The following is a 15,889-nucleotide window of genomic DNA, read 5'->3' as shown; positions in this document are numbered from 1 at the left end:
AGTTAAGTGTACTTGAGTCTTAATAGTTTAGATAATGAAAAACACATCAAATCAAGTGACTAAGATTTTAGTTTTTAAGAAAAAACAAGTGACTTAGATTTTAGTAGTGTTTCAAAAAAAAAGTGCTTCAAAAAAAGACTAAGATTTTAGTTAATTGAATATAGAATATAAAAGACAAATAAGAATAGGTATAACTTATTGTTACTCTCTTATTCTAAGTCAATGTTGGGTTAATTTAACAACTTAACATCAAATTTTGCCCTTTGAATATTTGGCTAGCCAACGTTAAGCTGCTTTTTTCTTCAGAATCTTAAATTTAAGATTAATAAATTACAAGATTTCCCCTCTTAAGCCATGTTACCTTGTACGGAACAGCTTGTGAAGACAGAGTTTAAGGCTCATTTAAGTCGTCAGCAACATCAAGTGATTCCCCACTAAAGACCTTTCTTTCTTATGTCTCTCTGTTAAATCAGATGCTTACGTACTTAATACCATTTCTAAACAACAAAAGACACTTTTATCTTTTCATAGTAAACAAATGCCCTAGGGTCACTAACTTTTCCTTAACTCTAAGGTATGTGGGTTTATCATTATATAAACAAATGTAACCTAGTTCTCTCTAACTTTACTATCTAGCTGACACGAGGAAACGCTAGAATGCGTGAGCTGTTCCTATTCCAAAGGGGGCAGGAGAGATTTGTGAGATCTTCCTGGGCTTCCTGTAATAGAAAAAGCCATCTTAGTTCAGTACGTGTGTTATAAACTTATAATAAAGAATACGTAGCTACGTACCATTGATGAACTGTGAGCATAATGCTAGCTTGTGTGCTGTATAACAATGATAAACTTTAATCTCCCATCCCGTCTTTTCGGGGTTTATTGCAGACATGAACAAAGCAAGTCTTATAAGTTTATGTTTTATGGAGATTCTGTGATCACTAAAAGGATTTGGTACGAAGATACCTTCGATTATATATTATACAATGAGACGAAAAAACACAATTTCTTCTCTTGTGAGACTGTATCCAATATTAGTACTCATCTTTTATAAATAAGGAACATCTTTCTTACGATATATTCTAAATGGTTGATCACGCAACTCTTAGTCCACTAAAAGATTAAAATCAAGACTTGTTTCCATTTGCATTACCATGAAAAATGCAAAATGCAAAATGCAATATATATCAGAACTATATATATATGGTAAACATAAAAGTCGCATAAAAGAACTTATGTTTTGTTTATTATAGTTATCCATAAGTAGTGTCATTTCTAGTGCCTCTCCCTTTGCTGAAGGAATCAATTAAGAATGATATAATCAGGCAACTAGTTGACATGCTTAGAATGAATAAAGAATGAAATAATAATCAAGATTCTCTAACGTAAGCAAAAATAAGAAAGTTATGACATAGTTTAACTAATAATATTGGAAGAAAAAGGAGCTGACCTGCAGATGTAATCTCCATACAAATATCCACAAATTGAATCTTGAACAGCACAGGTGGTCCTCAAATCCGAACCACCCCCATAGAAGAGAAGAAAGTAATACATGCAACCTTTGGCCTCTCGAAGGGAGAATGCTTTTAAGAACGTCCTTATGCAAAAGCTGCTTTTCTATATGTAATTAAGATTACAATAATTAGGTAAGTAATGACAGAAGCAAAAGGTATCAAATTTAAATTAGAATATGTTTTGACTTCCTATCACTCCCTTTGTTCATGCCCATGACGCAAGAAAGCTAAAAAAGAGGGGGGGGGGAACAGAGTGAAACTTGGAATCATAATCTCAGTGTTTGCTATTGGTTTCAAGTTTACAACTACTGGAGGATCTAAAAGCACAGAGATTTACGTCATACCACTTAAGATTAAGTGGAGACATAAACTTAAGCCTTACGTTTCCATGTACGTTATATGATTAGAGAGACAAACAAGAGCATTACATCCTCGTGGCACAATATAAATTGCATAACAAACAAAAGATCCACCATCTTTTTGACCATATATATTAGTGGAGCCTTTATGTGCCAATCCTGAAACTTTTAAATTTTGACCCAGAAAGAAAGAGTTCATATCATAAGAATGAGATGGGCCGGGAGCTTATCCAAGTCATGCATAGTTGCATAACAGACGATGTTATTGGTTAATTCACAACTTTAGGTAAGGAAAGAAATATAAAGCCTTACATGTATATTAGAACTTTCTCATTTGCTTTTTATGTGGAAGCATGGGATCCACACGAACATTTCAATCTCATCCATAACTAACGTCTTGTTCACGAGGCGCTTAGATCACACTAAAGCTAAAATTTCCACAAAATATATACTGTGATCTAAGCGCCTATCGACTCATGTACGGATTAATATATACGAACAAGATAACACTCAGATAAACTATTGGAACAATGACTCTTTCATCATGTCAGCTTGGTCTCGTATTCAATTAAAAAGACATGTTGATTCATCAAATCTATATCACACCAGAAAGCTCGTGCTGGTTGCACCGTTTTTGAACCTTTCTTAACAGTGGAAAAAAAACTCAAGTCAGAGGATAATCTTGGGCTTTTACTAGGTAGCCTAAACAACAATTGAGGTAGACCACAGATGAAAGAAACTTGTAGGGTTGAAACGTTATCCAGTGATTCACTTTCTTCTATATATAAATGGGAAAGCACTCAAGAAATAAGAATCTGTTAAGAGTGACGCTAGACACCATACAAATTGTTACAACCATTAAGAGATAAGCATAGAGGCAGTGTTATAAATTGTAAGAATAGAAAGAGTAAATAAAGAAAAATAAAAAAAATAAATAATCAGCGCAAGTTGGCCTAGTGGTCTTGAGGAAGCCAAAGACTCCAATACAGACACGGGTTCGATACGCGCTGGCCACGGAATGACTTAGGCTCCTTGAGGGTACAGACGCAGGCTGGTTCCGGGCTCAGGGGGATTAGTCGGTTGGTCACGGCCGCCGGATCACCTCCTGATTATTCAAACAAAAAAAAAAAAAAAAAAAAAGAGTAAATAAAAATGCAGCTCTTCCTAGCAATCAATTCTCCGAGAGATGTACTTAGATAGTGTACGGTCAAAGGAGGAAAAAATCTAGAATCAAATAGTAATATAGTTTTGATCTCTTCTTGAGCCGTGTAGGGCCTATGGGTTCAATGCTACTTGGACAATAGATGTAGAACCCATATGTTTGGGCCCATAGAGCGACATTTGCAGAATTTCAAAATAGACACGTAGATTTTTTTTTCTAATTGAAAAAAAAACATGATATTTATCCCCCCAACACAACATATAGAAACTTGATGTTAAAATAGTCAAATCAAGAAAGTTTTGATACTTGAAAAATAAAATCAAACCATAATTACCGGTTTTTAAGAAAACCTAAACTAACTCAATTGAAACGCGTCTAGGGATAATGGACTCTCTACTCTCAATCAGACACTGTTAAAAAAAAACAGACGGTAAGAAAACAAAAAGAAGAGAGAGAGAAGGGTAAGAAAAATTCAAAGCTAGAGGTTGTCGGGAACCAATCTGGAAGGAAGGAGAGGGGGGTGGGGGGTGCGTGCGTGCGTGCAGAAGAGACAAGAGGAGAGAGAGAGAGATGTTAGAGATGATGATGAGCATTATTGGGACAATCATGGTTCTTATGCTCCTTCTCATCATCCTTTTCGCCTGCAAGCCATGGCGCTTCCTTCCCCTTTCCCGCTCCCGATCCTCCCCTTTCTCTTCTTCTACCTTCTTCAAGGTAACCCTTCTTTCGATTAGACTAAATGATCAACCTTTACGAGTTTCTGTAACGCTCAATCATCAATGACTTGTCGTTACATCGCTGGATCATCATCATGCCTTTGGATTTTTTTTTCTATCTTCTTCTGGCCTTTGCCTTTGCCTTGGATCAAATCATCTTTTAATAGCTCTCTGATTACTTCATTGCTTGCAGGTTGGGGATTTGCAGCGCCCGCTTGTATCTTCTCATTCTCATGATGAGAATCTGATCCAAGGAGGCCAAACCAGTGAGGTCTCAAGAGAAATTGATCTGGAAGAATCTTACGAAGGGCTTTTGCATTCTTCCCTCAGAGGAGGCCTTTACAAACAAAGGCTCCCTTCTTCTTCTCCCCTTCTCGCCCCCCAAGGTAATATACCTAGCTCTTTACTGAAATGCTATTTGTCATTCTTGACCTTATCTATCGCTCCTTTACTTTCTTTTTTTTTTTATGTAAGGTGAAAGCTTTGATCTACAAATAATATCTGAGCCTTCTGACAATGCTTTGGTGGGTGAGATGCTTAAGCATCCAGCTGAAAAACTTTGCTTCGATGATGAGGTTCAAACATATGACGACTCGCAGCAACCTGATTTGGACAAGGATATACTCTCCCACCTTTCTCCTCCTCTTGTTGCTGTTAAAGATCAGAGTATTTTTCTTTTAGGGCCTTATATACTACTTCAGCCCCCAGTTCTTCAATTACTCGTGCATTAACATATCTTGTGTTACAAGTGCAGGAAGTTGGTTGTCTCTTGAGGTCATTTCCGGTCCTTCCCTTGGGCTTCAGTATGCTGTGCACTCCACAAGCAACTCCAAGCTTCCAGTGAACCTTGGAAGGGTCTCTTCTGATATGATTTTGAAAGACTCTGAAGTTTCAGGGAAGCATGCTCAAATAACATGGAACTCTTCTGTGAGTAGCTCTACTTAAAAATGTTTTAATTTTATCCGACGAGGCTTCTGCGCACTATCATATCTTGTGTAACAACAACACATGCCCTGGATTTGATTTTCAGAAATTGAAATGGGAGCTGATAGACATGGGTAGCCTTAATGGAACTCTGTTGAACTCTCGGTCAGTGAGTCATCCTGATCTAGGCAGCAGGAAGTGGGGTCACCCTGTCGAGCTTGCAAGTGATGATGTAATAACTTTGGGAACAACTACAATGCTCTCCGTAAGTCTTTTATCTGAATGGTTTAAAAAGGTGTTTGTTGCTGATGATTCTTTCTTTCTTTTTATTTTTTTAAATCTCTTAGTTGATTTTTCATTTTTTTTTCGAAGGTCCGTATCTCATCTCAGAATGAGTTTCAGACACCGTTCAGAATTGGTGTGGCCTCGGATCCCATGGCTGCACGTCGAGGAGGCAGAGAACTTCCAATGGAAGATGTTTGTTATTACAAGTGGCCTCTACCTGGAGCCAATAAGGTTTGGATCTTGAGTTGTTTGTGTTATGATAGACTTCACTGCTTCTGCCAACGTAATTCTAAATGTATTTGGTTTCAGTTTGGGCTGTTTTGTGTTTGTGATGGACATGGGGGAGCAGGAGCTGCTCAATCCGCAGTAAAGTGAGTCATTGTTTTGTTGTTTGGACCACCTATACCTTTTGTGTTTAAGTTATGGCAAGCGTGGTTGCAGTCAGGAATGAAAATGATTGTTGACACTTGTTGTCTTGTTCTTTGTAAATGGTCTAGTCAGTATATGTTTGGGTGCTACAGTAATTAACAATTTGGAGCATCTTTTATACTTGAGTATGTAACGTAAATCAAACTTATTTTGCAGAATTATTCCCGAGGTTCTGGCGAATATTTTATCAGACTCTCTGAAGAAGGAGAAAGTGTTATCACAAGGAGATGCTTCGGATGTCCTGAGGGACGTGCTTGTGAAAACAGAAGCTCGCTTGGATGATCACCTATATGAGGTTCTCAAGCTTTTCCTTTTCATTTGATTGCATGTTTGTCTCCTTGACGACTGGGCTGCAACTTCCTCATTGCTTCTTACTTAATGGACTGGCAGGGTTGTACAGCTACAGTTCTCTTGGTTTGGAAAGACAGTGAAGAACATTTATTCGCACAATGTGCTAATCTCGGGGATTCAGCATGTGTAATCAAGTACGTTCAGCATATGATATTGCTGTCAATAAGATTCTTAGTTTCTGAGCTTTGCATTAACCAGACTGTAAACTTGTAGCAGCATTTCTTGGTGTAGAAAGAGGGAGGGGCTCAGATTAGAAACAAGTATCTTGCGTGTCTAAAGCGTGAGTGTGAGTGTGGTTTTCTTTATGAAGGCCTTTTGTTTTGGAAACAGTAGATAGCTTCTAGTCCAGGGTTTATGGGAGAGCAAGTAGGCATCAATAGATGAGAGTTATATGCTTTTTATTTGTTTTTTTGCATCGTAGTAGAATTGTTGTTTTGCAGAAATAGAAAGATCACAAGCCTATCATATTTTTGGTTTAATCTCAAGAAATAATATACTAGTAGTTTCTAAATTTTTTTTTTTAAAAAAAAACTGAATTCGGTTTGGTTTCAATTTGGCACAGCCATGATGGGAGATATATACAAATGACTGAAGATCATCGAGTGACTAGCTTGACGGAGAGAAGAAGAATACAAGAAGCAGGACTATCTTTGAGAGATAAAGAGACCAGGATCTTTGGTATTAGCTCAATTAATCAAACACTCCTCTGATTCCGATTCCATATGTAACATAATGACCAAATTTCGAATCATATTTCAGGTATAAACCTTGCGAGGATGCTTGGAGACAAATTTCCAAAGCAGCAAGACGGTCGGTTCAGCGCAGAGCCATATATAAGTGAGCCTTTGCGCATCGATCAATCTAGTAAAGACGCGTTTGCTGTATTGGCAAGGTAGAAAACGCTTACATACTAAGCTTTTCACCATTTTCTTATTACATTTTTGCTCATTCTATAACCGGGGGAAAAAAATACTGCAGTGATGGGTTATGGGATGTGGTGAGTCCGAAGAAAGCTGTGCAGTTGGTGCTCGAGGTAAAACCATTTTTTTTGCTACTTCAAATCGAATTGTGTTCTGTCATAAACTCATGTGTATGTTTTAAATGAACATGGCAGATGAGAGAGAAAGAGAGTAGTGCAGAGAAAATAGCAAACGGTCTGCTGGATGAAGCTAGAGTGATGCGTACAAAGGACAACACCTCCATTATTTACTTAGATTTCGATACTTCCTTGTAATGTGACTCTTAATATATTTGGGAAGTGTCGGGTCTTTTGTGTACGTACCATCTTCTTTTATTTATACTTGTGTTAGTATCATAGGGTATATGAGAAGAAGAAGAAAAAGTTCCTTTGGGATGGGTATGGCGAGTACATTGGTTTCATTTTCATCCCTTCCATTTTATAATAAAGTTTAATGTTATCTCTTTCTCTTACAACTAGAGGTTATTTTTCAGTTTCTCTTGCCATTCCACATTGAAGTTTAGAATAATCTAAGGCCTGTATAAAAGAAAGAGTAATATACTCTTGTTATCAACATTCTAAGACAGGAATTCATAAACAATTTAAGCTAAATCTAAATAACTTTTTAATAATTTGGAGGTTCAAATCTTTTGTCTTCTATTGACCGTTTAACTTTTTAATAGTTAGGAAATTTTTAATGCATTTTTTTTATTACAATCACTACTACTCTACTAAACAAGTTGAAAATAAACATAGATTTGGGAAGACTAATCTCAAGGCCTATAAAAGAAAGAGATATATTCTATTTTGAAGACCTGGGAATTCATAAACATTTTAGGCTAAATCTTAATAATTTTCTAAATAATTTGGAGATTTAAAACTTTCATCTATTGACCGTTAAAAATTAAAGAATCAAAACAATATTTCAACCAGTCCTGGTTGGTCAGCCATGACTAAACACATGTACATGGATGAAATGAAACAAGTAGCAAATAGCCAAATATAGTGAATTCAGATTTTTAGGATTTCCTCCCTATCATATCTTACTACCTTAACCGGAAATTTTACCTAATAGTAATATTGGTTACACCGGTTGAATAACTTAAATTTTATACCAAAAAGCCAAATTGAACCTAAAAGGATTTGTAATTCAAAACGAACCGGGCCCAAGATCAGCAAATAGTTAGCGTCCGCACTAAAAGCATGTGCAGATGGTGCTTCAGGTAAAACATTTCCTTTTCTACTTCAAAACTAAGCAACATGCCTCTGCTCTGTCTGAAACTCGTGTGTATATTTTAGTTCAAACATGGCAGATGAGAGAAAAAGAAAGTAGTGCAGAGAAAATAGCAAGGCCTACTGAATGAAGCTAGAGTGATGCGTATAAAGGACAACACGTCCATTATTTACTTAGATTTAGATGGTCTAATAATGCTTTATCTTTATAATGCTTTATCCTTTATAATGCTTTATCTTTATTGATCGTCAAGTAAAAAAAAGAAACCCATATTGAATTCTCTGGATTTCTCAAGTTTTCTTTTGTTCTGAATTTTGATTAGAAGAACATCTGCTTCTTCATCTTAGATACTCGAACCAAATACTCGCACTTCATCTTAGATCGAGTTCTGGTAATTCAGGTTGGGGGTTTTCTATTTCTTACAGAGTTACATAGTCCTAACAAAAAAAAACAAATGATCAAACCAAAATTCATTAACTTATAATCTTGGATCTTGAAACAAACCCCCAAAAACATTCATGTATCATTGATCATGAATGGCTCAACCCAAACACAAATAAAAATGTTCGAAGATAGATGAATCACCTTCGAGTTATTCTTCCTTGCTGTTAATAGATACGAAACTAGAGAGTAAGCTTTATGTGATGTCCAGTTTGATTAATTTAAAGGATATTTTAGATTACTTTTATCGATAATTTGAACCTAATGCATGAGTTCGGTTACAGTGAATGGAAGATGCGAGATGTAAGCTTAGATTAAATCATTAATTAAAGTGTATATATAAAAGTTCGGATGATTCTGGTAGTATTTTTTGGGTTTTGGATATACCCGATAGGGTTTTGGTTTTCATTTTTTTCTCAAAGTAAAACCGATAGGATATTTTGTAATTTCAGTTTGGGTTCGGATAAATGTTTTGGGTATTTGGTAAAATGTCCATGTGTAATATTTTGTATTCTCCTTATACCGGCTTGCGTAAGCCAATTAGAGTATTTGAATTCTGTTTTTCGTTTTAATTTTTGAAGCGTATATTACAAAAGCAAAAAACAATAATCTATATATAACAGCAAACCACATTTTTGTTTTCAATGATGTCAGCTTTTTTATAGGAAAATAAAAATGTAATCGAACAGTGGAAATTGCTTTGCATATGCAATCTAATGGTCAATATTTAGTTTCAGTTACATGTATGACGTCATCAATTACTAATCTGAACGATGTGTCTTAACATTTCTTTTCTCAACAATCGCTTCTCAAAAGACACAACCCTTCAAAAGAAAATTTCTAAACAAATTTGTATATTGTTTCTTTATCGGTTTCCTTTCTCATTGTTCTTACTCCCATTCTTTTTAATCATGTCCTTCCATTTTCCATAATAATATGAAGCTATAAAAAAACTATATATTACTTGTGGCGTTTGATACCAAAATGTAATATCTTTTGATCGATAATTGTTTAGACTTCGTTGTGGGGAATCTTCTACTTATATGTCAAGCATATTCATATTATAAAAAAAAAATCTTATTGACTCATTAGTTAACTGTTTAGTCCCTAGCTTGGTTGTAACATGGGTCCATTGTACTTAATTTGGTAAGAACTTTTTGAAGTGCTCACGACGTTTGGTTACTATATATATATCACAACACTAGCTGGACAAATTACTAAATTGATCTGGGTCCACATATAAGTAGACAGAGCCAATCGTTGATCGCCGTGTGTCAATATACTCTGAAGCAAAGAGTAAGGTAGAAACCACAGTGTCCATTTTGGTTCTGTGACGTTTCTCATATTGTCACTTGTCTTTTGTTGGTAAAACTTAACATTGCCTTGTGAATCTTCTCGGCTAGGGGAGCTTGCTTGCTCACGGTTCTGAACCGGTGTTGGAGTCTTCAGCTTGTCTCGGTCTCCTCTCTCTTTCTCTCTCTCTCTCCCCGGTTCGTTTTGGTCCGTTGAGTGGGTATCACGGATGTTGCGTTGGGTGAGAGCCATCAGGCTCTGTTCTTGACAGATCTGGTACGGGTTTCTTCGTAGTAGGAATAGTGCGTGGAGCTCAAGGTCTTCGGAGTTGTCAGCCAGGGCCTCCTTGTTTCAGTGGCGGCTCGTGTAGATCCGGCGAGTTTCAGCGGAGGTTTGTCTCTCTGTCCACTCTTGAGTCAGAGTTGTGCTCTATCTTCTTGTTACAGGTTTGGTGGTAGTGTGGCGTGCCTTTCGGCTTCCAAATAAGGGTTTTTTTTCTTTAGGTGGGCATCCATCAGCTGTAGCTAATGTTTGATCAGACTTAGTTTTGCGCTCATTAGTCTGCTTGTCTGGTTATTGCTTTATTACTTTGTTTAAGATCATAGTCTTCTATTTAGACTAGATTAATTTCTGCTACTTTGTTTCCGTGTAATCAATCTTCGGTTATATGAAAAATTGACTATGTTTCTTTGTTTAACAAGTTTACCGCAAAACCTATGAGTTTCTTGTTTCACACGAGAACTCTTTGATTTTGACAATCGTAGACCTCTCGAGATATCTTTTAAAACAATTTAGTGTGTTTCAATCTTCTGAGCTCTTTCTCTGTTCCCCCTTTGTCTGCTAGGCCTGAAAAGATGACAAGGGAGATCGAAATGCAGGAGATGGATTGGACGGCTATTCCGAAGCCCTCGGAAGAGATGCAGAGCAGGTGGCTCTTGCAGCCCTCTACAAAGCTCAAGAAGAAGACAAATGCAAGGAAAAAAGCTTATGCATGGTCTCTCGTCGTACTGATTGGCGTGCTAGCGGTTCTTGGGTTTTCCATGATGATCAGAGCTCTCACGCATCGCCACCACCACCAACAACAACAGACACCTGAAATCTACAGCAGTGCGCTTCACGCTGGACTTAAGTTCTTCAACAGCCAGCGTTGTAAGTCAAACCAAAACAATCTAGTTTATTTATTAATTTTTAGTCTCATACTATAACCTAACAAACAATACCTGCGTTGCTCTGTTGTAATGATCAGCTGGGCACTTGCCCGACGGAAACAACGTTACGTGGAGAGGGGATTCTTGTGTCCAAGACGGGAAGTATCCGGGGAGCACCTACAGAAACTTGTCTGGAGGTTATTACGATGGTGGTGACGCAATAAAATCAAACTTCAAAATGTCTTTTGCGATGACCATGTTGAGCTGGAGTGTCATTGAATATCATTCCAAGTATGAAGCAGTTGGAGAACTCAGCCACGTTGAAGGGCTTATCAAATGGGGAACAGACTACTTCCTAAACACTTTCGACTCTAGTGCTGATATTGTCAATGAAATGGTGTTACAGGTAAAAAAAGATTCTTACTCCTTCCGGGACAACCTTTGCATTTAGTTACGTGTTTCAACATTCTAAGATTTTTTTTTGAACTTTGGCTTTTGTTGGATAAGCTTGAAATAACTTGTGATGCAAGTTACCTAATCCTATTGTGATATGTTTATCTATAAGGAAAAGGAAATATCTGATTGTGTTAGTCCTAGTGAGTTTAGGATTTATACAGTAGTAAATAAGGAGACACCAATGTTGTGGTATATAACTTTGTGAGCTTTAGTTTTTGACTTTTGAGTGATTTTCTAAAGCAATAAGAGTTGAGTTCTTATTAATCTTGTGTGAAGTTACTTACGTGTGTGTTTGATACAATAGCTTTTAAATATTCTATAATCTTTGACAAGTTTTTTTCCCTTTTCCTTTAAACAGGTCGGAGATGAAGGAACTGAGAGCTACTGTTGGATGAGGCCTGAGGACACTGATTACAAAAGACATTTACATGTCTGTTTCGGTGACTGTCCCAATCTTGCTGCAGAAATGGCGGCTGCACTGGCTTCAGCATCCATCGTTTTCAGTGAAAACGTAGCATATTCCCAAAAGCTTATTCAAGGTGCCAAGATTCTATATAAGTATGCAGAGTCATCTATGAAAGGCATTAGTAGTAACACAGACTCAAGCTCTTCCTGGGACGAGCTTTTATGGGGTGGGACTTGGCTCTATTATGCTACTGGGGATGTAAGTTACCTTGATAGGGTAACAACTCTTGCACTGGACGATCGTTCTGACTCTTTTTCGCGCGACCCTGGCGTGTTCAGTTGGAACACAAAGCTAGCCGGAGCTCAGGTAAATGTACTCTACAACACTTTCTTAGTTAGCTCTGTTTTTCCCCCAACTGATGTTTACTCTTTCTGCATATTAATATTATCAACTGTTAGCTGCTGTTGACACGGCTGAGGCTATTTTTGAGCCCTGGATATCCATCTGAAGAAGTTTTGAGAAAATTTCATGATCAAATCGGCATTGTAATGTGCTCTTACTTACCTTCTTTCAACAAGTTCAATAGAACCAAAGGTAAATAAATAAATTCTTGTCTGCGATTTTTGCCTTTTATATTCTATATTTCTCCCTCGAGAGTATGTATACCCTTTCTTTGATATATCATTATCTATTAGGAGGTCTGATCCAGTTAAACCATGGAGATCCACAGCCCCTGCAATATGCTGCAAATGCGGCTTTCCTAGCGGCGCTATACAGCGATTATCTAGATGCTTCTGATACTCGTGGATGGACATGTGGGCCTAATTTCTACTTTGCTTATGTACTACGCGACTTCTCTCGATCACAAGTAAGCATCCCTCCAACGAACAAAACAGAGTAAATGCTCTTTTGTCTGAAACCAAGTCTTTTTTTTATCTCTTTTTTTTTTCTTTTTTGGTTTCATACAGATTGACTACATTCTCGGTAAAAACCCACGGAACATTAGCTACGTCGTGGGTTTTGGGGAGCGATACCCTAAACGGGTACACCACAGAGGAGCTTCCATTCCAAAAGACCGGAAAGAGAGTTGCGAAGGAGGATGGAAATGGAGAGAAAGCTCAAAGGAAAACCCAAATGTGGTTGAAGGAGCAATGGTCGCTGGACCCGACGGACATGATGGGTTTCGTGATGATCGTACGAACCCAAACTATACAGAGCCGACACTGACCGGAAATGCGGGTCTCGTTGCCGCTCTCGTTGCCTTATCAGGAGACAAAAACATGTTTGAAAAGAACCGTATTTTCTATGCAGTTCCTCCATTGTTCCCCGACGCTCCTCCTCCTCCAGCACCTTGGACCCCATAGGGAATGTTTTGTCTACCTTACGCTCTCAGTTATCTTTGAATCTATGTATTATCGTGTGGTTAGCATGTACTAGTACTTGAAGAACTACAATGATCTATGATTTTGAATTGTTAAGCATCCATCAAAAAGATCTCACTTTGGATAGTCTTGGTAGACAATGAAAAAGAAATACATACTCTTTGATTCGAACAAAACCAATCAACATTGTCAAGTGACAGAACTGACGAAAGCACAACATAATAATATGTTTATTAGATTTCATGAGATAATGCATGAGCTAATGTAAATATATCGAGCCTTTTCATATAGTTGAGGGTATATAAATTTCATATTGATTAAAGATTAACTACAGGAGTGGACACATGACGACTTGAAGGTTGATCCTTGCAGCAACAAAAAACACCACTAGATTCATGTACTAAACAAATTCCCCCAAATTTGAATCCGAGAGATGCACAATGGGCACTGCATTCCTTGTCGTTGCGACATGTTTCATATTTATGTGGTTCACATGTTTTGGCGCCTGTTTAGCACATAAAAGTTAGTAATATTTTAAATAGAAAAAAGCAATTCAGTATACTAATATTTACAATATCAGAAAATGTAAAAAATGCAAATACAGACACAAGATACTGCGTCTACCGATTTCGGGTTAAAGATAATTTTTTTGAATTAGACAATATAACCTAATTAAAAAAAAAAAAAAACCTAATATAATACCTGAAACCATAGAGATAAAGGTGAGGGTAAGCAGGACAACCAGCAAAGGTAGTAAAAGAGATGAAAATGTCTTGGTTGCCATTAGTTATGTTCTATAGGTTGCACCAACTCTCGTCTGGATGTCTACTTGCGAAGAAAACAAAACATACAGAAAAATAAAAATTCGTATCAACATTAGAACAAGTTAGTATAATAGGTATAGCTGTAGTATGAATTCATTACAAAACAAAAATTAATATTTTATAGTATATAACATTTGGGGAGAATACTTACGATGAGTATGAACTATGAACTCTGCCTGTAAAATTTCCTGATTTTTAACTTTTATTTTGCTGCTTATCACGAACTGATTGTATGGTCATGTAAGTGCTATATATATAATCTTTTGTATTATTTGTAACGTATCTGAGTTTTCCATATAAAATAAATTTTTGAATGTAAATTATTCAACGAAATATTTTCTTCCTATATATATGAAATCGTATCTGTGTGCGTAATATATAAAATATTTTTTCATATAGAAAGGTTTCCATAAGAAGCCTTTGAATGCGATTATTATTTTCTCAGTTTCCCATTTAGAAGATATGTATTCAATTTAGAATCTCAAAAGATTTGACTGAATTTACATGACTCTATGACTTTGGTGAATTAGAAAAAACTATTATATTTTATTAAATATCTGTATATTTGGCTTTTGGTCCCTGATTTATCTTAGATATTAATATAACTACTCAGTCTATTCAATCGATCCTATCATTGCAAGCTTTATACAGTTTAATTGATTTTTCATTGGGTTGGAACATCATCACAACGCCATATATAAGAGCAACTCTATCGACGAAAAACTATTTTAACGTATTTTTGTTTATATTACAATGTAATTTTCATCAGTAATAAGTTTTATATTGTTTTTAAAATCAATCAGTTTGTAGAATGACAACTGGAAACAAAATATTTGAAATATCTAAAAAGTCTAAGATGAGATATTTTCTTCTTGTTTTTCTCCCATTTTTTTTCCTAGATTATTTTTATAGTGTGATACCAGAGGTTAAAATTTAAATCTCTTTTGATAATGTTATTCGAACAGTATTTAGTAATCGTTTAGACTTCCATAATATTTGTTTTCACGTGTTTATTTCATAGTAAACACACATTTTTTATCAAGAATAAACACACAAAAGTCATAATGTAATAATATAATAATTGATTTATCATATTATTCAAATGTAATATATTTTATAATAATCGATGTCAAAAAAAAAATATATATTTTATAATAATCAATGTCTCATACAATTCAAAGATAAAATATCGACCAAAGATATAAAATTCTAGTTTTTGAGAAGGTGAGGAATATTCCACTCATATTTCTTAGTAGGGGGGTAATCAACACTAGAAAAGTAGATACCATTTTCTCTAGCAATCCACTTACACTGAGTGTCACGATCATAGCACTTTGAAGGGCACTCAGTGTAAAGTCCATCGTAGACATCAAACTTTTGGTGATGTTTGAAATTATTAGGACCTTGGCTCATTGTACAATAGTGGAATGATACATCAACTAAAGTAAACTCATATTCTTCGCCGATTTTCAGAAGATGCTCCCCTTCAACGTTGTCACAACGAACTTTGAGGAGTTTGTTGTATTTCAACTCGTTGCTAAACGTGATTCCGTTTCCATCTAGCATTTTTAAACCATTGCTTAAGCTGATGCATAGGCCCAAAAAAATCAGTACTTTCAAGAGATTGTTCATTTGTTTAGTCTACTATATTTTCGAGTCAGACTAAATTTCTTTAGATATTTTTAATGTTTCTACACTACATATGTTGTGGTATTTATATTTCACAGTTTGTAACATGGAATATGAATTTGTTGTGTTCCGGTTTGGTTGCTTAACGGGACATTATGATTTTTTGCCAAACATAAAGTTTTTTTCTAATCACAAAAAGAAAAGTATCTACAAAATATTTTCATACATTTTTAGGGTATATATAATAGGAAAGATCTGATAGCAATCTTTACTTTGGGAAAAAAAAGGTATTGGATATTTTCAGAATCTGTGAAAAGTTTAGAAATAAAAAATAATACTGACAGAGACAATTTTAATCATAATTAAAAATTATGTCATTTA

The 15,889-nt window shown here is 35.9% G+C and overlaps 3 protein-coding genes across 3 annotated transcripts; 2 read left to right on the top strand and 1 right to left on the bottom strand.

Moving 5' to 3' along the window:
- Window positions 1–3,500: 3,500 nt before the first annotated feature.
- Window positions 3,501–7,159, top strand: LOC108814286 (protein phosphatase 2C 70). The gene is made up of 13 exons (XM_018586820.2): window positions 3,501–3,746; window positions 3,942–4,134; window positions 4,223–4,414; window positions 4,503–4,675; window positions 4,779–4,937; window positions 5,045–5,188; window positions 5,267–5,328; window positions 5,543–5,681; window positions 5,777–5,871; window positions 6,300–6,415; window positions 6,497–6,629; window positions 6,716–6,770; window positions 6,852–7,159. The coding sequence occupies exons 1-13, from the start codon at window positions 3,603–3,605 to the stop codon at window positions 6,969–6,971; spliced, it is 1,725 nt and encodes a 574-aa protein (XP_018442322.2). The 5' UTR covers window positions 3,501–3,602; the 3' UTR covers window positions 6,972–7,159.
- A 2,556-nt stretch (window positions 7,160–9,715) lies between these two features.
- On the top strand, window positions 9,716–13,173 carry LOC108816474 (endoglucanase 25-like). Its single transcript, XM_018589051.2, has 7 exons — window positions 9,716–10,054; window positions 10,508–10,812; window positions 10,910–11,217; window positions 11,626–12,039; window positions 12,132–12,267; window positions 12,369–12,541; window positions 12,642–13,173. The coding sequence occupies exons 2-7, from the start codon at window positions 10,518–10,520 to the stop codon at window positions 13,035–13,037; spliced, it is 1,722 nt and encodes a 573-aa protein (XP_018444553.1). The 5' UTR covers window positions 9,716–10,054; window positions 10,508–10,517; the 3' UTR covers window positions 13,038–13,173.
- A 1,915-nt stretch (window positions 13,174–15,088) lies between these two features.
- On the bottom strand, window positions 15,089–15,445 carry LOC108815113 (S-protein homolog 9-like). Its single transcript, XM_018587772.1, has one exon. The coding sequence runs from the start codon at window positions 15,443–15,445 to the stop codon at window positions 15,089–15,091; it is 357 nt and encodes a 118-aa protein (XP_018443274.1).
- Between the last annotated feature and the right edge of the window lie 444 nt (window positions 15,446–15,889).

This window comes from Raphanus sativus, chromosome 7 (assembly GCF_000801105.2).
Source record: "Raphanus sativus cultivar WK10039 chromosome 7, ASM80110v3, whole genome shotgun sequence".
Lineage (NCBI taxonomy): Eukaryota > Viridiplantae > Streptophyta > Magnoliopsida > Brassicales > Brassicaceae > Raphanus > Raphanus sativus.
This window is presented reverse-complemented; position numbering and strand designations above follow the sequence as displayed.